The sequence below is a fragment of the Salvelinus alpinus genome, chromosome 24 (assembly GCF_045679555.1).
Source record: "Salvelinus alpinus chromosome 24, SLU_Salpinus.1, whole genome shotgun sequence".
NCBI lineage: Eukaryota > Metazoa > Chordata > Actinopteri > Salmoniformes > Salmonidae > Salvelinus > Salvelinus alpinus.
In genome coordinates, this window is record NC_092109.1 from 20,680,517 (window position 1) to 20,702,830 (window position 22,314).

General features: G+C 41.6%; 1 protein-coding gene across 1 annotated transcript in view; it reads right to left on the reverse strand.

Annotated features, from left to right (window-relative positions):
- Positions 1-4,123: 4,123 nt before the first annotated feature.
- Positions 4,124-22,314, reverse strand: part of LOC139552308 (astrotactin-2-like) — a 547,772-nt gene continuing 529,581 nt past the window's right edge. The window contains exons 21-23 of the mRNA XM_071363924.1: positions 11,739-11,839; positions 11,060-11,243; positions 4,124-5,472 (exon numbers count right to left, since the gene is read on the reverse strand). Coding sequence (XP_071220025.1) covers positions 5,235-5,472; positions 11,060-11,243; positions 11,739-11,839 — 523 coding nt within the window. The 3' untranslated portion in view covers positions 4,124-5,234. The remainder of the gene's footprint in view (positions 5,473-11,059; positions 11,244-11,738; positions 11,840-22,314) is intronic.

Below are 22,314 nucleotides of genomic sequence, written 5' to 3' on the forward strand. Positions count from 1 at the left end.
TCCTGGCGGGCCTGGGTATTTGTCCAGGTGTAAAAACTGTGTACACACAGAGCTGCCCCTGGGCCAGGACCGATGAGTCTAACTTTCTCTTGGAGGTGGCGGCTGTTCACTGCAGCACTCCCCTCCTGACACTCCGGGCCATCCGTCACTGTCAGGAAGAAGAAACGGCAGGCTGGCATAGCGGTCAGGTCGGATAGGGAATGCCTTGGAGGTGAGGTGGGCCGCATGGACGAGCAGGGAGGAGGGATAATTGGAATACTACCTAACATATGAGCCCTAGTTCAGCAGGTTGAGGAACTGCCCTGTCCTTCACTGTCAGACCAGAGGAGTAAAATAAATCAACATTTGAAATGCATGGCAGAGAGTCCGTTTCAATGTCTTTACATTAGTGGTGGAAAAAGTACCCAATTGTGATACTTGAGTAAATGTAAAGATACCTTAATAGAAAATGACTCAAGTAAAAGTGAAAGTCACCCTGTAAAATACTACTTGAGTAAAAGTCTAAAAGTATTTGGTTTTAAATATACTTAAGTATCAAAAGTAAAAGTATAAATAATTTACTATTCCTTATATAAAGCAAAAAGGACAAACCATTTTCTTGTTTTTTTTAAATTTACAGATAGCCAGGAGCACACTCCAACACTCAGACATATTTACAAATGAAGCATTTGTGTTTAGAGAGTCAGATCAGAAGCCGTAGGGATGACCGGGGACGTTCTGTTGATAAGTGCGTTAATTTGACAATTTTCCTGTCCTGCTAAGCATTCAAAATGTTACAGGTACTTTAGGGTGTCAGGGAAAATATATGTAGTAAAAAGTACATTATTTTCTTTAGGAATGTAGTGAAGTAAAAGTTGTCAAAAATATTAATAGTAAAGTAAGGATACTCAGAAAATGACGTAAGTAGTGCGTTAAAGTATTTTTACTTAAGTACTTTACACCACCGCTTTACATACAGTAGACATAACTTATTTTAGTCCATTATTGTGCATGGGAGGGGATTTTCACAAACACAAACTAGCTACATACCAGGCATGAGTAAACAGTTGAAATTCTGTGGTGTTAGCTAGCTTTGCTAAAAGCAGTAAACTTTACTCAAGTACCTCTCACAGGCTCCTGATTGAAGAATGGTCCTTATTCCCACGCACAGAAATGAAAAATTAATGGTCCTTTTCTAAGTGGAAAGTATAAAATCTAGTATATACATATTATGTGGATATTTAGTGGTATTATTGCAATGTTTCGTACCCGATTGTTCAGCATATATATTTTAAGATGTAAATAATTATATTCTATGATGATTGTATTTGCAAAACCATTTATTATCTGTTTGGGGTAGCTCTTGGATTTTTACCAGAGGCAATATAAGAAAAATACATTGTGCATTGTCTACCATCGAAGTACCACCTGAAAGTACAAACTAATACAATACCATAATGCACAACACAGGCTTTATACAAACACTGTTGTCAATTGTCTTAAAACAGTCATATACAAAATCAAACGTAATTTATTTGTTGTCAAGATGAATAAAGCGTCATGTGGTCAGTTTCTGGGTCTCGGAGCAGTCAGTTGAAAATAAATGACCAAAATGTTCCTTCTTTTTTTGGGAGAGAAAACAAACAAAACTAGAGGAAAGCATTCATTTGAAGAGAATATAATGTTACAACACATTCTTCTTATCAGACTTGGAGGACTTTAATTAAGTGATAATGCCAGAGAAGCCAGTGTTTGGAGGATATATTGGCATGGTGTTGTACCAATATATCCTCCAAACACCGGCATTATCACTTTTATACAGCAGGTTACCAACATATTCAAATAATGATTGACATATTTTCATAAAAAAATGTTATTTTGATGAATTTATTCATACTATTTCATCATTCCACGAGATATAGTCCCGACACAAATCTCAGGTTCGGCTGGTCATTCGTTAGATTGGTTCGGTTGCCAGAGGCACGATCCAGTCATTAAGTATTTTTGTTCTGTATCTGTGGACGTGACCCAGTCGTTCGTTCTAAATTTTCCATTGCCATACTGGCTGGCAACATTCATATCCCTTGCTTGCTAGCTAGCCAACTACGGCTAAATTACAGTCACGTCAAACAGTGCAGCCAGAATAACAGCGAAGTAGCTGCATTTGCGTGTGTTTAAGCTGTTTTCTAGTGACATTTATTTGGATAGATCCATAACGATGCACGATTTCGCCTGGCATCGAAAATGTGCTCTCTTGTCAGGACACTGTTGTTTGAGGAGCTAGCCAACAACACAACTAACACAATCACTTCAAACTGAAGCTGGAAAGACTGCAAACTAGCTGCATATCGTTTTGTTTTACCTGTTTTCTATTGACATTCCTTTAATATTTATATATAAAAATTATACAAGCTGATTCATGATTTCCACTGCCTGAGAAAAGCTGTCTGCCTGTCTGTCTCGTCCCGACACGTTAATTACTATGGGACAACTGGAGATTGAATTTCAATATTGAAACAATGTTGCAAATGTCGGAGAGACAGACAGCAAGGTTTATACAAATCTCCGCTGTTAAAAACCAAATGCTAGTCTAAAAGAAATGGGAGATAATATCAAGATGCTTTTTGTAGTGGAGATCAAGTTTATAAATTGCCTGGCTGGGCTGATGAGACAGTGGATTGTGCAGTGAGATGGAACAGAGTAAATAAGCATTTCAACGTCATAGCTTTAGCCGGTGGTAACTTGTGGAATAGACAAAGGCTGGAATGCGGTTTTAACCAATCAGCATCCATTATTAGACCCATCCGTTGTATAACAGTGAACACCATTCCCCTTGAACTCACCCTCATGGACTGAATGGCACCAACCAAACAACACCTCACCTATCCTTCCTCCTTCCTCAATACCACAGGTATTTGCTTACTCTTTCCCACTTTTCAATGGATTTAGAACTGACTCTCGCCAACACTGTAAAGGTATCCATCAGTACCCCTCTCTCTCTCATCCATTCTGTTAGGTCCATACACAGCATGCACTTTTTCAGGAACATACAACAGATCAGACTTTTGTGTATCAGACGATATTTCCTCGTATTCTTTGTTTTTTCACAGTTGGTATTATATTTCCGGTGCTCTGGTACATGGCAAGCAGGTGTCTGATGATGCGTACTATATTTTCATGAGAATGAATCCTCATTCACGATGACTATCATGTTAATTTCCCTTTCATGTATTGTGTAGAAATAAAACACTGGTTAAGTGTTGTCCATTTGTCCTTTATGAGTTTCCAATACATTTGAAAAGAAATATTAATTTCTACATATAACCTGACATTTTCCAATACTAGGCTCACGATAACCTTGTTTAATATTATAGATGACTATACATAGCCAATTTCCTAGAGATAATACTACAAACCTTGTATTGTATGGCCCCCTGATGTTTACCTAAACGTGCATTGAAGTGTTACGCACCTGGACATCCTCAATTTGATTTTATGGATATGAAAATGTCAAGAGCTACTATCAAAACAGTAGTAATGAATGAAGTATGAATCCAAATTTAGGGCCTTCATTCCTTGACATGGAAACCTGAGTGCTGTTCTTGGCACCCCAGTGACATTAATGGCCTAATTTGCGAGAATGAACATCAGGCTACTGATTCGTAAAGCACAGTTAATGTTGCATGAGTGGAAAGAGACTGGACCTGAGTGTAAAGGAATAGTTTGTGGCATGGAGATGGAAAAATAGAACATTTCCCAGCACAAACACACACAGAGGGCGAGAGAAAGAGAGAGAGATTTTACCCCTTGGAAATGAATGTAAATAAGAGGTCCACTAGTATAATGGGTCACTATTGACGGTAGAAAACCCCCAGTGGATGTTGTTACTTACCTACCGTAAGCAGAGTGAAGGGCTAGCTGTTGTAGGAAAGTATTCACAGTTAATCCTGAGGGACGTTACATACAAGTTCACATTTGCAGCTGTTGTATTTGAATAATTCCATGGGAGAATGCATGTGTTTTGGGTTCATTATAATCTTTCACTTTCTCTCCAGCCCAGGGACTGTAGTGTAGCATATATCGCAGATGTGAATCAATTGGTTAAAAAGAGGTCATGTCTCCTTCTTGTGGAAAATAATGCTGATGCTTGTGGTATAGTATTTAATATTTCGCATTCTTTCGAAAAAAGACAATCAAAGCCACATAATAATACATATGTTATGTACAACTTTATATTTACAATATAATAATTGACTATCACAATTGATATAACATGAAATGCAAATCAATTAAAAAACAATGAGTTGGAGATTTATGTCCATGGCTCTTGAGCGATGGAAAGTCAAGTAAAAGTTTCCTTGAAGGAAGGGATCCTAAAAGATCCATACAATCAAACAATCCATACATTTAGCATAAACTCTTGAAATTCTTTAAAAGATTTTCCTCTAAAAATGTTTGCTTTTCTCTTTTCTTCTCTTTTCTTTACCAGATGACCACAATAAAGGACTATTTTTAAATATGTATTTTCCCTGCGGTTTTGGAGCTCTCCACGTCTGTCAACTTGTGAGGAGATAAACAACAACAAATAAACAAAAAATGAAACATGGCTAGTTAAGGACTTTCCTAACTGCCAAGCGTTATTCACACAACGTACAATACAGCTGATAACATCACAATCCGGCTCGAAGGATTTCTCTGTAGTCTTCATTATAAACACTATGTTGTCTGCTGTAAAAAGACTATAAAGCGTTGTTAAAGTGGTGATATGCTCAAGTATTACAAATGATCAAAATAAAATTGAAATGATAATACCACTCTTAACGGTCTCCTTCCCATCGCTCCAGCCAAGAGGAGAGACATACAGGGAGTTGTTTTTCGTTTGTTTGTTTGTTTCCCTGGTAAGCTTCCAGAGCCGAAGCACCATGACAAACTGCAATATTACATTCAGTATTTTTTTCCAACCAATTTGCTTTGGGTTGAATGATAATTTACATGCTCACACCGCTCCTCCTCATTGATAGTAGTGGTCAGTAGTCACTGGCATGTACATCCAAAACGTCTTTCCTCTTCAAGCTGTTCTTAGCACTTTTTTCAAATTTCGAAAAGGATTTTTGAGGGCGTTTGACAGTAATTATTCTAACAATGTCCAGTGGGGTTGAGGTTTCAGGGCTCTCCTGGTTTGGAAAAACACCAGTCAGTGGAGAGACCAGAAGCAAGGAGGAGGAGGCTACTGTGGTGTCGTCTCGCGGCCTGTCTCATCGGAGCTTGGCGTTGCCGTATGTGTTGCGCTGTACTGAGATCAGTTTCTCCATGCAGGCAGTGCGTGTCTCTTGCAGGGAGCCATGCCACACACTGCTAGGGGGCTGAACCTCCTCGCTGCGACAGAACATGTAGGCCATGGTGTCGGTGCGGCTCTGGATGTAGGCGCTGTGGAGCAGGGCACGGCAGTACCGGCTGATCCTCTCCACCCTGCGCAGGATCAGGTGGGCTTTTCTAGGGGGGGGGGGACGCATAACAGTCATCATTAGTATTAAAAAACTATTTTTTTGGTCATAATTTTTTTTCTTCATGGTGATATAAATACCGGTAGCAATTCATACTTTACAGCTCGGTAATAACAGGGTAACCAGAGGATTACCGTTTCGAATCCCCGAGCTGGTTGGGAGGAAATTTACAGGGAGTGAGCCGCAACTGGAGGCTTCAACATCCTATATACTATCGACTGCCGTTTTGCCCTTAAACAAGGCCATATTTGCTCCAGTGGCACTGCTATGGCAGCCTGTGATGTGTGTGTGTTTTTTGTCAGGTTGGGTACTGCAGCAGCAATAATTAAAGAATATCTGTGCAAATGGACCAATAAGTCACGTATTGTATCGTAGTGTATATAATTATGCCACACCCCGTGCCCCCATCATCACCACCACTACCAACATCATCATCATCCTCCTCCTCCTCATCATCATCACCGCCACCACTGCAGGAACTTGGCAAACTACTATACCTGCACATTAACTTGTAACTATTATTTTCTCAAATAAGTCTTCAACAGCAGTCTAGAAAACAAACAGGTTCATTCATGTGTATCTGCAGTGTGGGGTAGTTGCAGAGCAGGTTTGATTGAATTCCAGACTAGAGTAGAGAGGAGGTCTGTCTCTAGTCTGTGTTGGCAGCCTGCTCATGTTCCTGGCGAGAGGAGGGTATGTTAGAGGCCAGCTCAAGGTAGACAGGACGGGCAGACAAACTGCTGTAAGCGTGCACGCACATACACACATGAACACACACACTTGGATTCATTCCCTTACAGTACTTGACATTCTCACATACTTCATTCTCAGCAGTTAAGATTAAGCTCTTCTGTGTGACGTGTTGTTAGGTTGATATGAACAGATACAAATACCAAAAATAGATAGCTTTGAGGAGGAGGCATATTCCATTTGTTTGGAGAAGTGGGTGTCTGTTAAGCATCAGCATCAGTCTTTGGTTAAGCTAGGAGCACAGACAACCTTTTCACTTGCTTGTTAGAAAAAGGGCAACCTTTTTTCCTTCTTTCTCTCTTCAAATTCCACTGCCTACAACAACAGAACATCAAACATATGAGAAAGTGGGCCTCGTGCAAGAGGGTGAATTGAGGACTGGTGGTTAAGAATGCCTACATATTCATCAACAGAGGTTCATATTGGAGATCATAACTCACCAAGTCCTAAAGCTACAGTACCAGAGAGGCAGTCCTTTCTGTTTTCTTCCAGCTGTATTCATTTATCTTATCAGGATGGTGAAAGATGATCATACAATTGTGAATAAAACCCCATTTGTTCATCCAATAAATAAAACAGTGTAACGTAAGCCAGTAGCACCTTTCCACGAGAATAAAACCCTCAAGACTTGTGCGAAACTGTTGCTACAGCAGAAATGACTGAATATGAATACATACAGATGTAGGGTCTTAATTTGATCACCCTGTTACAGGAGAACTATCCTGCAATGCAGGAAATGTAAAACTTGCAGTGTATTTGAGGTTTATAAAGGCTTCTGAAGTTTGTAATTTCTACTTTGTCATACTTGATTTTCCCTTACGAAAAATGTATCAACATCCAGAAAAATGTCCTTTAATTATAATACACATAATAATTTACATTTCCCCTTGCTGCAGGATTATTTTCCTGCTGTAGCAAACTGGCTCAAATTAAGATCCTACACCTGCATGGAACCCAAATAAGAAAAACAACCTACATAAAGACACAATAACATTGAGCACAATTTAAAATAATGCATCGATATAAACACACTGTACAGTACATGCACAGTATGGCGAGAGCAAGAAATATGTGCGGTGGTGCTGTGACAATGCTAGCGGTCGGTGGCTGGGTCTCAGTGTAGTCTCAGTGTAGTCTCAGTGTAGTCTCAGTGTAGTCTCAGTGTAGTCTCAGTGTAGTCTCAGTGTAGTCTCAGTGTAGCTCCGTCGGTCTCCCAGATTTCCTGACATAGTGAGTAAATGCTGAGTGGTCACATTTCAGTTGGCCATACTGTTACCTTTTAAAAGGCACCACCGATAGAGCCAGCTCGTATATTAACCCAACAAGGCCCTGCCCTGCCAATTTCAGGCAGTAAATAACCCTACACTGTCAGTCATCCAAACGCCTTCTTCAGGAGTACAACATACCCCCTACTCTCCCCCTCGGTCCCCGCAAACGCCACCTTCAATTTCCAAATCACAGAATGTATGATATGTATGATATTATTTATGGCTGCCGGAGAGCGCTTCCAGCCAATGGGTGTGGACAAAACAAAACACAGGGCCTGAAACTTTAAACCTAATGTTGCCATCATCGCAAAACTATTGACCTGCTGGAGTTCTAACCTGGTGTCTGTCCAAATATTTTCTTTTTTCCGGCCGGTAGTCTAAGTTTCTCCATCTCCATATCATGCTAATGTCCCCTGTGTCTATTCACATAAAACTGCTTTGTCCGGGGTGGTCTGTTTCGGGGGGCAGACCGAGGCAGGGTTCAGCAGGAAATCTTTATGAGAATGAGGAGGAAATGGACTTGAAAGTTTAGTTAGTGTTCGTTGACTGTCAAATGTAGTGTTTGGCTTGGCGTAAGAGCGGTGTTTGGCATAGGGTATGTAATTCGAAACAAGTATGTAACCTCATAGTCAAAGCTGACCTTACCAATTCACTTCCCCAAATAAACACTTAAAAAAGGCTGATTGCACAAATCGGCTTCTGCTTACAGAAGGCATGCAAAGACAGGAAAACCCAAATACCCTAATCTTCAAAAGTCATTGGGGACATCTATGCCTTCGTTATGTAAGAGTTAAATAACTGTTACTGACACTAGTTATCAAACAAATCAACACATACACAGACCACATACTGTACATAAAAGTGTTTATGGATTTGTACATTCAAAAGTTATTTTAGCATTTTATGTTATATTGAAAAAATGCTGTACCAGGACATTAAATTGGTAGAGAGAAAAGGATATACCATTTGTACGTGTCTGTAGTACCCTTCAGTTCAAAGTGCCAACCACTCAAGATGACTACGACACATGAATTCTCTACATCTGTCTATATTTATTTTTTATTTTATTTAACCTTAATTTAACTAGGCAAGTCAGTTAAGAACAAATTCTTATTTACAATGACGGCCTACCAAAAGGCAAAAAACCTCCTGCGGGGACTGAGGCCTGGGATTAAAATAAATACAATATAAATATAGAACAAAACACACATCACGACAAGAGAGACAACACAACACTACATAAAGAGAGACCTAAGACAACAAAATATCAAGGTTAGAAACACATTACAACACACCATGGTAGCAACACAACATAACAAAAACATGGTAGCAACACAACATGGTAGCAGCACAAAACATGGTACAAACATTATTGGGCACAGACAACAGAACAAAGGTCAAGAAGGTAGAGATAACAATACATCACACAAAGCAGCCACAAGTGTCAGTAAAAGTGTCCATGATTGAGTATTTGAATGAAACGATGGAGATAAAACTGTCCAGTTTGATAACCCTCATCTCTATTTTAGCCCTGCCAGTGAACAGTGATAAGGTAAGGCTGGAAGACCACCATAATGGATAACTGCAGCGAGTGGAGGTCTGGGTATGTGTGTGCTTGCGTGCACACACATGCCTGGTATGACATGAATGCCATTAGTTCGGTGATACCCTGGATCCCCAGGCAGTCCCAGTAGATAACGCCTGGTCTTGAGTGCTATCATCTAAAATAGAGAGCGAGCCAGACACTACCAGCCCAATGTGTATTGAACCCCATTTAACCCCCATAACAACAGATAGCAAATACATTACACTGTCCATTCTGAGGACACACATCAAGTCGTAAACGCATCTCATAAATCTTACGCAAATCTCACATCAATCACTGTATAATCTTAAAAGGATTTATGTGAAATCTGATTGATGTGAATGTCAGAAGTGAATGTCATGTGTACATAACCCAACAAGCCCTGCCCTGCCAATTTCAGGGAGTAAATAACATTCCATTGTCAGTCATCCAAATGCCTTGGAATCAGCCCTCATACTATATATTTTCCCTGGTCTTTTCAGGTCAACTAAGCATTTGTATGCTCATTAATCACATGATTCAAAAGTTTAAGCTTTTATTGAAGTTAGGGACCCTGAGGGTTGACTACAAACTAAACAGTAAGCAATCAGTTGACTGGCTAATCACGAGAAATACAGGCTTCTCAATTGGTTGATTGGGTAATCATTCACAGGAACAAACAGCTTCTCATTGGCTCCAGGAGACCACTGCAAACTCTTTGAAAACACTTGTAGAAAACAAACCCGCAAATACCACAGTGCAGGTTGGATTGAAAGGAGCCCTTGTGTTCAGTCTAATCCTCCAGCTCTGTGTGGGTAAAGAGTCTAGTCCTAGCCCGGGGAAACGGAGCAATGCTTTCCTGACGTGGTTATGAAATCATTCCTGAGTTTACTGGGGGCTTCATGCCTTTACAAGTAACCAGAGAAGTTGGTTTTATGAATGAGTATTCCGCACTATACACAAACAGTGCAGTCCCTATTAACCGCAACACTCGTGAAATGCCAACACCGGACCAGTCCCATTCCATGTACCCAAGACCATTTGCTACGCCCTAGGCTCCCTTGTAATAGCAAGGCTGTAATTTGTAGATTTATCACTTTAGTCCAGTCACCAATTGGGTCCCCAATCTGATAAAAAGGTAAATGAGAGGAAATAAAAACATCTCATGAACTTGAGTAAATTAAAATGAAAATATATGCCTGTGCCGTGTGGATTCTTTGGTACTCCAATGGAACAAACCTGTTCATGATTGGTTTTATGGGCCAGGATTTGCAGTGAAAGCCTAAACCAATATTTTGCTGTTCAAAAATACTGCTGACCAAGGTGTTTGTGTGTTTGTGTGTGCATGTGGTTTGCACGTGTGTGTGTGTGTCTACAGGTGTGATCCACCTTTTTGAAGATGGATGAAGAAACAATGGAGCTCCAGCAACAGATATTCAACTTATTGACTGGATATATGAGACTTCTGTAAAAACAACCTCATGTTACAGGGTTGGAAGGCGGCCATTCTGAAATCCACTGGAATGGAAAGATTCAACATTTCAGAAAACTGAAGATGACGGGGAAAAAGATAATGATGTTTTTGGCAAAGGCTGCCAAGAACCCTAAGACATTCTTGAGAATGTTGTGATTATTGCCTTTTTACTTCATGATCATAACCAATGAAGTTCTGCTAGCTCAAATAGTTCAACTTAGACCAGTAACAGATTAAGTATCTGGACCAATTAGGTAGACTGTTGCTTATACTTGAAATCTGTGGGCCAATGGGAGAATCTGTTACTAATTAAATATTTACCTGATCCACAATAAGGAACCTTTGGACACAGAAAACAACATGTCACCGTTTTCTCAGATACTTCCCACACAGACAGTGGAAGATGACATTTGAAGTGACACTGATGCCAAGCAAACAGTGACACCAGATGTTGTGGGGACACCAGAATCACAGTGACACCTGAGACGTGTCCAAGCCTCCAAGCCTTCCCGAGCCTCACCTGGGTCCCAGCTCATCTTCACTCCGCCAGACGAAGTCTCCAAACTTCTCGTAGTGGGAGTTGTAGTGGTGCTGCACCCTGTAAAGCAGCGGAGGGGGAATCTCCATCAGAGTGTTGTAGGCCGTCTGCTGCTCCTTGCCGCTGGTGTAGCCGTTGTACAGGTTATACACCTTGTCTGCTATCTCTGACACAGGAGGAGGTGGAAGAGGGGAGAAGACATTTAGAAGACACTCATTTAAAAGACACAAGTGAACTTGTGATAAGGATCTCATATTAAGGTGGGCAAGATCACCATCACAAGTAAATCCTAGGTGCTGGTGAAAACCTTGGTGCAAAAAAAATTCTATGTATGCCAACAACGGGGGCTCCCATAGGATGGTGCTCAATTGGCCCAGCGTCGTCCGGGTTTGGCCAGGGTAGGTCGTCATTGTAAAAAAAAAAAAATCTTCTTAACTAACTTGCCAAGTTAAATAAAATTTACATTTAAATAAATGTAAAAATATTTTAAAAAGTGATATTGTCTATTGGAGAGAGATAGGGATGGATGGCGAGGGGCTAAATGGGGGGGTTAGAGAGAAGGGGAAAGGACAATGTGTAAAGGATGAATGGAAAGGTTTTGGGATGGACAGAATATAGGAAGAGAAAATGAAGTGTGAAAGGGGAGTGTGAGAAGGAGTACCTTCTGCTCTGCTATCATCTACCATGGGACAAGAAGTCCGCACTGAGACGAAGCTAGACTCTGAACGACTCCCTCGACTGTCCACAGCATATAGAGTGAACCTGAGAGAGAGAGAGAATTAACAAAGAACATAAATAATATTAGAGCTTACATCTTAAATCTGTCTACAACAATTAACAACCTTTTTTAAACCGCATTCATATGTACCCTTACCGTACCAGGGAAAGAAACAGGCCTCTTTTGACACCGGAAAAAAACTATGTTGCTTCAGCCATCCCATCCCAACCTTCTTTCAAAGCTAGATGTACAGAGTTTACCCAGTGTACCCGGCTCCTACACTTTGCACAGCATTTCTATAAGCCAATGTTGACAGCCACTGAACTCTCTTTTGAAAAAAGCCACAACTCAGAGCCGGGTCAGGACCCAGGACTCAGGAGCGGGTGAGGATTCCAGAGGAACGATTACGTCAGTCAGTGGCCCTGCCTGGTACGTGAAGCTACAGCAGAGGACAGACCAGCCGGTTGGCAGCAACGGCCATTACACCTAATAACTCCCTTAAATGGAACTCCCACTTCCTCTGAAGAAGTTCCTGCTCACATATTAAGGCCTCAGAGTACCTAGAGTTCCCCAGGACCTCCCAGTGGCAGTGGCTAGTACAGTACACTGTAGTGTGGGGGAAAGACAGCCATGTTGTTCCCTGATGACATGGGGTGCTGCTAGATCATTAGAGAGATGGTGTCCTGCGAAGCGCTATACTGTAGGTAGTCCAGTCTGTCTCATATAAGTAGCTTTTAGAGACATGATGGCTGTTTATGAGACATGAACTACCAACGTGCATACATGGATATGTGCATGTAAGGATGCTGGGATGTCCAGCCAGAGCTGATTGAACAATCCCAAATTAAAAATACATACATGTAAATTAATATTGTTCATCATCCAAAACAACAAATACACTATATATACAAAAGTATGTGGACACCCCTTCAAATTAGTGGATTTGGCTATTACAGCCACACCCATTGCTGACAGGTGTATAAAATCGAACACACAGCTATGCAATCTCCTTAGAATGGCCTTACTGAAGAGCTCAGTGACTTTCAACATGGTACCGTTATAGGATGCCACCTTTCCAAAAAGTCAGTTCGTCAAATTTCTGCCCTGCTAGAGCTGCCTTGGTCAACTGTAAGTGCTGTTATTGTGAAGCGGAAACATCTAGGAGCAACAACGGCTCAGCTGCGAAGTGGTAGGCCACACATGCACATAGAATGGGACCACCGAGTGCTGTAGCGTGAAGTGAGTAAAAATCATCTGTCCTCGGTTGCAACACTCACTAACACTCACAACTCTAACTGCCTCTAGAAGCAATGTCAGCACAAGAACTGTTCATCGGGAGCTTCATGAAATGGGTTTCCATGACCGAGCAGCCGCACACAAGCCCAAGATCACCATGCATAATGCCAAGTGTCGGCTGGAGTGATGGAAACGCATTCTCTGGAGTGATGAATCACGCTTCACCATCTGGCAGTTCGACGGACGAATCTGGCTTTGGCGGATGACATGAGAACACTACTTGCCCGAATGCATAGTGCAAACTGTAAAGTTTGGTGGTCTGGGGTTGTTTTTCATGGTTCGGGCTAGGCCCCTTAGTTCCAGTGAAGGGAAATCTTAATGGTGCAGCTGATGATTCTGTGCTTCCAAATTTGTGGCAACACTTTGTGGAAGGCCCTTTCCTGTTTCAGCATGACAATGCCCCGATGCACAAAGCGAGGTCCATACAGAAATGATTTGTCGATATCGATGTGGAAGAACTTGACTGGCCTGCACAGAGTTCTGACCTCAATCCCATCGAACACCTTTGGGAAGAATTGGAACGCCGATTGCGAGCCAGGCCTAATTGCCCAACATCAGTGCCCGACCGCACTAATGTTCTTGTGGCTGAATGGAAGCAAGTCCTCGCAGCAATGTTCCAACATCTAGTGGAAAACCTTCCCAGAAGAGTGGAGGCTGTTATAGCAGCAAAGGGGGGACCAACTCCATATTAATACCCATGATTTTGGAATGAGATGTTCGACAAGCAGGTGTCCACATACTTTTGGTCATGTAGCCTATCATGCATTTTTCTTCAACTGTTTCACAATGCTATTTCACTGGCAGAGCCCCATTTTAATGTCTTGCTTTCTGTAAGTCTTCCTTTTGTTTGAAGAGCCTGTGTTTTAATACCACCAACTGATAGTTTTGTTTGTAATACAGCCTGTTAAGACATTGTTCGCATAGTTTGTCCGAACTTGTTATTCATCTAGAGAGATGTGTGGTATATTGGTATTCCCAAGAACCTCACAGAAGACGAGGGGCCAGAGTCCGTCCGAAGTTCGCTGCAGAACCTCTGCCCAGCAAAACAACACCGCATATAACAATCACATTGTTTAAATTATGTGGTCACGTCACTGGCCAGTGAATGGAGGGGGGGGGGGGGGGGCAGGGTGTCTTTCTCATGCAATTTGTAAAGTTTAGTTTAGGACCCCGGACGCAGCTTGCCAGCGCGTTGCTGTTTTTGGTTGTTTAAGTGGTTGGCATCAAAGACAGGTACTTTGCTCCGCAGGCTATTCACAGTGCTATTATGTTTTAAAAAATTAAGCCTCTCAAAGACCAACAGTGGGACAAAAGCTCTCATTATTATAGTGAAAGGAGACTACAACAGAAACTTTCTCTAGCCTTTGTGTTTTTCCCCCAAAGATGACCACAAAAGGTATTTTGGCTGCTTTCTTCCCCGCAGTGTTGTTAACACTACTGTCAGGCATACAAAGCCTGTTGATGAGACTCCCATCCAAGATCGAAGATGGCCGATCAGATGCGCTAGCTGGGTCTGGATGACTGGGCCTGTTACCCACAGTGCAGCTGAGTGGAGTGTGAGTGGATAGACTGGGAGTCTGTGGTGGCAGGCTTCACCACTGGCATCGATAAGGATCGCCTAGGAGAACAAAGAGAGCTCCGTGGTCTGGCTTGCCACGAGCATTTCAAAACAGAGGGTAACATACTGGCAACATACACCCAACCCTCCACACAATCCCTCTCTCTCTCTCTTACTCTCTCCGTCCATCCATCTCTCACACCATCTATTTTGTATTTATTATGGATCCCCAATAGCTGCTGCCTTGGCAGGAGAGATTGACATGCATATTATTAATGTTAGCTCTCTGTGTACATCCAAGGGCCAGCCGTGCTGCCCTGTTCTGAGCCAATTGCAATTTTTCTAAGTCCATATTTGTGGCACCTGACCACACGACTGAACTGTAGTCCAGGTACGACAAAACTAGGGCCTGTAGAACCTGCATACTTTATAGTGCTGCTTCTTCAGGATCGGTGGGTCCCCTGCGGGACGGTTGAGCTAATGTAGGCTAATGCGATTAGCATGAGGTTGTAAGTAACAAGAACACTTCCCAGGACATAAACATATCTGATATTGGCAGAAAGCTTAAATTATTGTTAATCTAATTGCACTGTCCAATTTACAGTTGCTATTACAGTGAAATAATACCATGCTATTGTTTGAGGAGAATGCACAGTTTTGAACATGAAAAATTATTAATAAACAAATTAGGCACATTTGGGCAGTCTTGACACAACATTTTGAACAGAAATGCAATGGTTCATTGGATCAGTCAAAAACGTTGCACATAGACTGCTGCCATCTAGTGGCCAAAATCAAAATTCCACCTGGGCTGGAATAATACAATATGGCCTTTCTCTTGTATTTCAAAGATGATGGTACAAAAAATAAAAAAAATAAAAAACAGAAGGAATTCAAAATTACAATGCTTGTCTTTCATAATTTGGTCAGATATACTTGGATGTGTAGTGTCAGCGCTTGTTGATGGCATATCATGCCTAAGTTTGCTAATCTTGCCAATGAAAAAAATAATTCAAGTAATTGGCAATATCAGTCGGTTTCATGATGAATGAGCCATCTGATTCAAATGGGGAGACGAACGATGGAGCTGAGTAAGTATTTTTCCCCAAAATGTCATTTAAGGCGCTCCAAAGCTATTTACTATCATTCTTTTTGTCATTTGTCTTTGTTTCATAGTGTAGTTTCCTCATCTTTTTATTCCGTTTAGTCACATGATTTCTCAATTTGCAATACGTTTGCCAATCGGTTGTGAAGCCAGACTTATTTGCCATTCCTTTTGCCTCATCCCTCTCAACCATACACTTTTTCAATTTCTCATCAATCCAATTTTCATAATGGGTGCATGCTTATTACTAACTGGAATAAGCAATTTCATAAATGTGTCAAGTGCATCGACTGGTTGCTCCTCATTACACATCACGGACCAACAAATATTCTTTACATCAACAACATAGGAATCACAACAAAACGTATTGTATAACATCATATACACTATATTAGGCCTAGCCTTTGAAACTTTGGTTTTCCTAGATATGGCTACTACACTATGATCACTACATCCGATGGATTTGGATACTGCTTTAAAGCAAATTTCTGCAGCATAAGTAAAGATGTGATCAAAACTTGTTGCTGATTTCATTCCTATGCTGTTTGCAACTACCCTGGTAGGTTGACTGATAATCTGAACCAGGTTGCAGGCACTGGTTACAGTTTGAAGCTTCTTGAATGGGCAGCTTGATGAAAGCCAGTCAATATTGAAATCATCCAGAAAATACACAGTGCCAGCCAAAAGTTTGGACACACCTAGACATTCAAGGGTTTTTCTTTATTTGTACTATTTTCTACATTGTGGAATAATAATAAATACTTTAAAACTATGAAAAAACACATATGGAATCATGTAGTAACCAAAAAAGTGTTAAACAAATCTAACTATATTTTAGATTCTTCAAAGTAGCCACCCCTCACCTTGATGACAGCTTTGCACACTCTTGGCATTCTCTCAACCAGCTTCACCTGAAATGCTTTTCCAACAGTCTTGATGGAGTTTACACTGTATGTTAACCTGGGCTACAGTTGAAGTCGGAAGTTTACATACACTTAGGTTGGAGTCATTAAAACTCATTTTCAACCACACCACAAATGTCTTGTGAACAATAGTTTTGGCAAGTCGGTTAGGACATCTCCTTTGTGCATGACACAAGTAATTTTCCAACAATTATTTACAGACATATTATTTCACTTATAATTCACTGTATCACAATTCCAGTGGGTCAGAAGTTTACATGCACTAAGTTGACTGTGCCTTTAAACAGCTTAGAAATTTCCAGAAAATTATGTCATGGCTTAGAAGCTTCTGATAGGCTAATTGACATCATTTTAGTCAATTGGAGGTGTACCTGTGGATGTATTTCAAGGCCTACCTTCAAACTCAGTGCATCAGCACTGAGCATCACAATGGTAGGGATTAACTGAGCTGGGCTCGGGTCATTGATAAGTCATTGTCTCAATGCAGCTTTATAATGCTGTGAAAGGATCCAGGAACACAAATGATTTAGGTGGATACCATCCTACTTATAAAACGTGTTTTGTTTCCAAAAGGTATCGAATTTGTCAACAAAAGTTACACCCATTGAACTGCAATAATCACGTAGCCAGTTGTGAAGAGAAAGAATCCTGCTAAAGAGTTCAGTGACACGATTCAGAGGGCACAGCGCCAGATATGATTGGTATTTTATTAGTTTCTAGCAGAGAGTCAATCAGCTCTTTAAAATCCAGTTTCAACTGTTCAGAGCTGCCCTTCATAATGTCATTAAAACCCACATGGACTATGATAGAATCCATTTCCATGTTCTGTTGTAGTATATTCAGGAGCAGCTTAGTAATATCATTTATACAAGCTCCGGGATAAGACATTGTTTTTGCACCAGGAACGGTCACATTTCTTACCATGGAACTGCCCAAAACCACGGCTGGCGAGAAGGACGAGGAAATCTGCCCACTCCCACGCTTCACAAGATTCAGAGAACCCTTTATGGACGGGCGAGAGGTAGGATAACTTGCCTCTCTGATTCCCTTTGTCTTTTCCTCTCGTTCTCTCCCTCACTCCCCTCAAAGGCTGTCTGGCTGCTACTTGGTTGTTTGTAATCCCATGGTTTTGTCCCTGTGCTATCATTTTGAAAGCTCAACAAACAATGAGGCGAACAAACGGTGGATGGATATTTGTGTGAATTAGCAATGCCGCCATAAAGTAACGGTTGCCTTATAATTTAATGAGACAGGAGTGAGAGAGACAGAGGGGGAGAGAGAGAGAGTCAGAGAGAGGAAGAAGGAAAGTTGAGAGGAGACAGAAAGAGAAAAAGGGAAGCGGTGAGAGAGGTAGAGAAAGAGAGATAGAGAGAGGGGGGTAGGGAAGAGAAAGAAAGAGAGCAATTATGGTAGTATTTCTGGCATGCTAGGGAGAGGGGAAGCCAGGCAGCCTAGGGATTCATGGTCGATGACATCAGACGTTGGGTCGAGATCAGTTGAGACGGTCCACAAATCAATCAAATGCACCAGGAGAATATAATTCCTGAGTGACCCAAGAATTTACGGCCACAAAACTAATTTACGACTTTGATTTAAAATCTCGGGTCAGGTCTGTAAGAAAGGACTCACCGCGCTAACAACGTAATATACTTTCTCTACTCCCTTTTCTATCAATTACAGATTAACTTTATATACTGACTGCTGGCAACTGCACATATCACTGGAGGCTTGAGCAGAAATATGATTACACTACCATAGCAGTGCCATATGCATTTTCTATCTATATCTTAACTAAAGCTCCGTCTACACATGTTGTGATTAGGGGATTTTAAGTGACAAACATGAAATCACCCAATAAAACACATGCCTTTAGAACAAAAAAGGGAAAAGTTAAAATATTTAATTTGCACCAATAAATAAGCCTTTTTTGTGTTTTATCTCTCTAAGCCCTGCCATAAAATTGATTGCTCATTCAGGTTTTCTGTACAAGCAAATGGTTTGGACTTGACATAAGCAGGGTTGGCAGCTTACTTTCTATGCAATCTGTTTCAGTTACTTGTTCAGAATTGTAATCAGTAAAGTAACTTTTCGATTACCCAATCTCAGTAACGTAATCGGATTACTTTCCCCTTAAGATGCATTAGAATGGCGCTACAGAGGGTGGTGCAGACAGCCCAGTACATCACTGGGTCCAAGCTCCCTGCCATCCAGGACCTCTAAATCAGGCGGTGTGAAAGGAAGGCCCAGAAAATTGTTAGACTCAAGCGATAGACTGTTCTCTATGATTCCACAAGGCAAGTGGTACCAGTACATCAAGTCTGACACCAACAGGCTCCTGAACAGCTTCTATCCCAAAGCAATAAGACTGCTAAATAGCTAGCAAAATGGCTACACGGACTATCTGAGTTGACCCTTGTATTTAATTTGTATTTTTGCACTGTCTCTATGCACACTCACAGGGCCCTACACACTCACGCACATTGACACTCAAACACCCACAAACACTCACTCCATAATTTACTCACACACACATAATATGCACACACACTTATACTGACTCTACACACACACACACACACACACACACACACACACACACACTCTCACATATAATCATCATATATGCTGCTGCTACTATGTTTATCACATATCCTGATGCCTACTCACCTTACCCCTATACACATCTACCTGTCCAGTATGCCTGAACATTGTAAATATGGTGCTGGAACTGACCCTGTAAACAGTATAATGACTTTTTATCGTGTTCTTCTGATTTCTTATTTGTATTTCTCCTGTGTTATGTTATTTCCTTATGTTATTTCTAGCATTACAATGATATTGATTCAAATCAAATCAAACTGTATTTGTCACATGCGCTGAATAACAACAAGTGTAGACCTTACCGTGAAATGCTTACTTACAAGCCCTTAACCAACAGTGCAGTTCAAGAAGAGTTTAGAAAATATTTACCAAATAAACTGAAGTAAAAAATTATAAAAGTAACACAACAAATTAACAATAACGAGGCTATATACAGAGGGTACCGGTATCGAGTCAATGGGCGGGGGTACAGGTTAGTTGAGGTAATTTGTACATGTAGGTAGGGGTGAAGTGACTATGCATAGATAATAAACAGCGAGTAGCAGCAGTGTACAAAACAAATGGGGCGGGCGTGTCAATGTAAATAGTCCGGTGAACATTTTATAAATTTTTCATCAGTCTTATGGCTTGGGGGTAGAAGCTGTTAAGAAGCCTTTTGGTCCTAACTTGGTGCTCTGGTACTGCTTGCCGTGCGGAAGCAGAGAAAACAGTCTATGACTTGGGTGACTGGAGTCTCTGACAATTTTATGGGCTTTCCTCTGACACTGGTCCTGGATGGCAGGAAGCTTGGCCCCAGTGATGTATAGGGCCGTACGCACTACCCTCTGTAGTGCCTTACGGTCAGATGCCGAGCATTTGTCATACCAGGCAGTGATGCAACCGGTCAGGATGTTCTCAATGGTGCAGCTGTAGAACTTTTTGAGGATCTGGGGACTCATGCCAAATCTTTTCAGTCTCCTGAGGGGGAAAAGGTTTTGTCGTGCTCTCATCACGACTGTCTTGGTGTGTTTCGACCATGATAGTTCAATTGGACACATAGTTCAATAGGACACCAACGAACTTGAAACTCTCGACCCGCTCCACTACAGCCCCGTCGATGTTAATGGGGGCCTGTTCGGACCGCCATTTCCTGTAGTCCACGAACACTGGGGCCTCACAAGGGTGGGTGCTCAGCCCCCTCCTGTACTCCCTGTTCACCCATAACTGCGTGGACATGCATGCCTCCAACTCAATCATCAAGTTTGCAGACGACACAACACTAGTGGGCTTGATTGCCAACAACGACGAGCCAGCCTACAGGGAGGAGGTGAGGGCACTCGGAGTGTGGTGACAGGAAAACAACCTCTCACTCAACGTCAACAAAACAAAGGAGATGATCGTGGACTTCAGGAAACAGCAGAGGGACAAGGTGGAAAGTTTTAAGTTCCTCTGCATACACATCACGGACCAACTGAAATGGTCCAGCCACACAGACAGCGTAGTGAAGAAGGCGCAACAGCTCCTCTTCAACCTCAGGAGGCTGAAGAAATGTGGCTTGTCACCTAAAACCCTCACAAACTTTTACAGATGCACAATCGAGAGCATCCTGTCGGGCTGTATCACCACCTGGTACGGCAAATGCACGGCCCTCAACCGCAAGGCTCTCCAGAGGGTAGTCTGCGGTCTGCGCAACGCATCACCGGGGGAAAACTACCTTCCCTCCAGGACACCTACAGCACCCAATGTCACAGGAAGGCCATAAAGATCATCAAGGACAACAACCACCCAAGCCACTGCCTGTTCACCCCGCTATCATCCAGAAGGCGAGGTCAGTACAGGTGCATCACAGCTGGGACCGAGAGACTGAAACACAGCTTCTATCTCAAGGCCATCAGACTGTTAAACAGCCATCACAGAGAGGCTGCTGCCAACATACAGACCTAAATCACTGGCCACTTTAATAAATGGATTTAATAAATGTATCACTAGTCACTTTTAATAATGCCACATTAATAATGTTTACATATCCTACATTACTTCTCTCATATGTATTTAGTGTATTTCATACCAACTATTGCATCTTGCCTAACTCCCATCGCTCATCCATATATTTATATGTACATATTCTTATTCCATCCCTTTACATTTCTGTGTATAAGGTAGTTGTTGTGAATTTGTTAGATTACTTGTTAGATATTACTGCACTGTCGGAACTAGAAGCACAAGCATTTCGCTACACTCGCATTAACATCTGCTAACCAAGTGTATGTGACAAATAAAATTTGATTTGATTTTTTATTTGATTTGTGGTCTTCAGCTTATCATAAGGTACTCTACCACAGCCAAGCAATACCTCAAGACTTCTTTAGTATTAGATATCGCACACCAGCTGTTATTGACAAATAGACACACACCCCACCCCTCGTATTACCAGACGTAGCTGCTCTGTTCTGCCGGTGCATGGAAAATCCCGCCAGCTCTATATTATCCGTGTCGTCGTTCAGCCACGACTCGGTGAAACATAAGATATTACAGTTTTTAATGTCCCATTGGTAGGATAATCTTAATCGTCGGTCATCAATTTTATTTTCCAATGATTGCAAGTTAGCCAGTAGAACGGGTGGCAGTGGGAGTTTACTCGCTCGCCTACGGATTCTCAGAAGGCAGCCCGACCTGCGCCTCCTTTTCTTCATGCAAATGACGGGGATTTGGGCCTGTTCCCGGGAAAGCAGTATATCCTTCTCATCGGACTCGTTAAAGGAAAAAGCTTCTTCCGTTTCGAGGTGAGTAATCGCTGTTCTGATGTCCAGAAGTTATTTTCGCTCATAAGAGAAGGTAGCAGCAACATTATGTACAAAATAGGTAAAAAAATAAGTTACAAACAAGGCTAAAAAACTAGTTAGCACAGTTAGTCAGGAGCATGTAAAATGTCAGCCATCCTCTTCGGCACCATCTTCATATTACTGCATTCCATTACTTACTGATTACTGCATTGTTGGGGTTAGATCCTGTATGAAGGCAATTCACTGTACTTGTTCACGTGACATTAAAAACGTG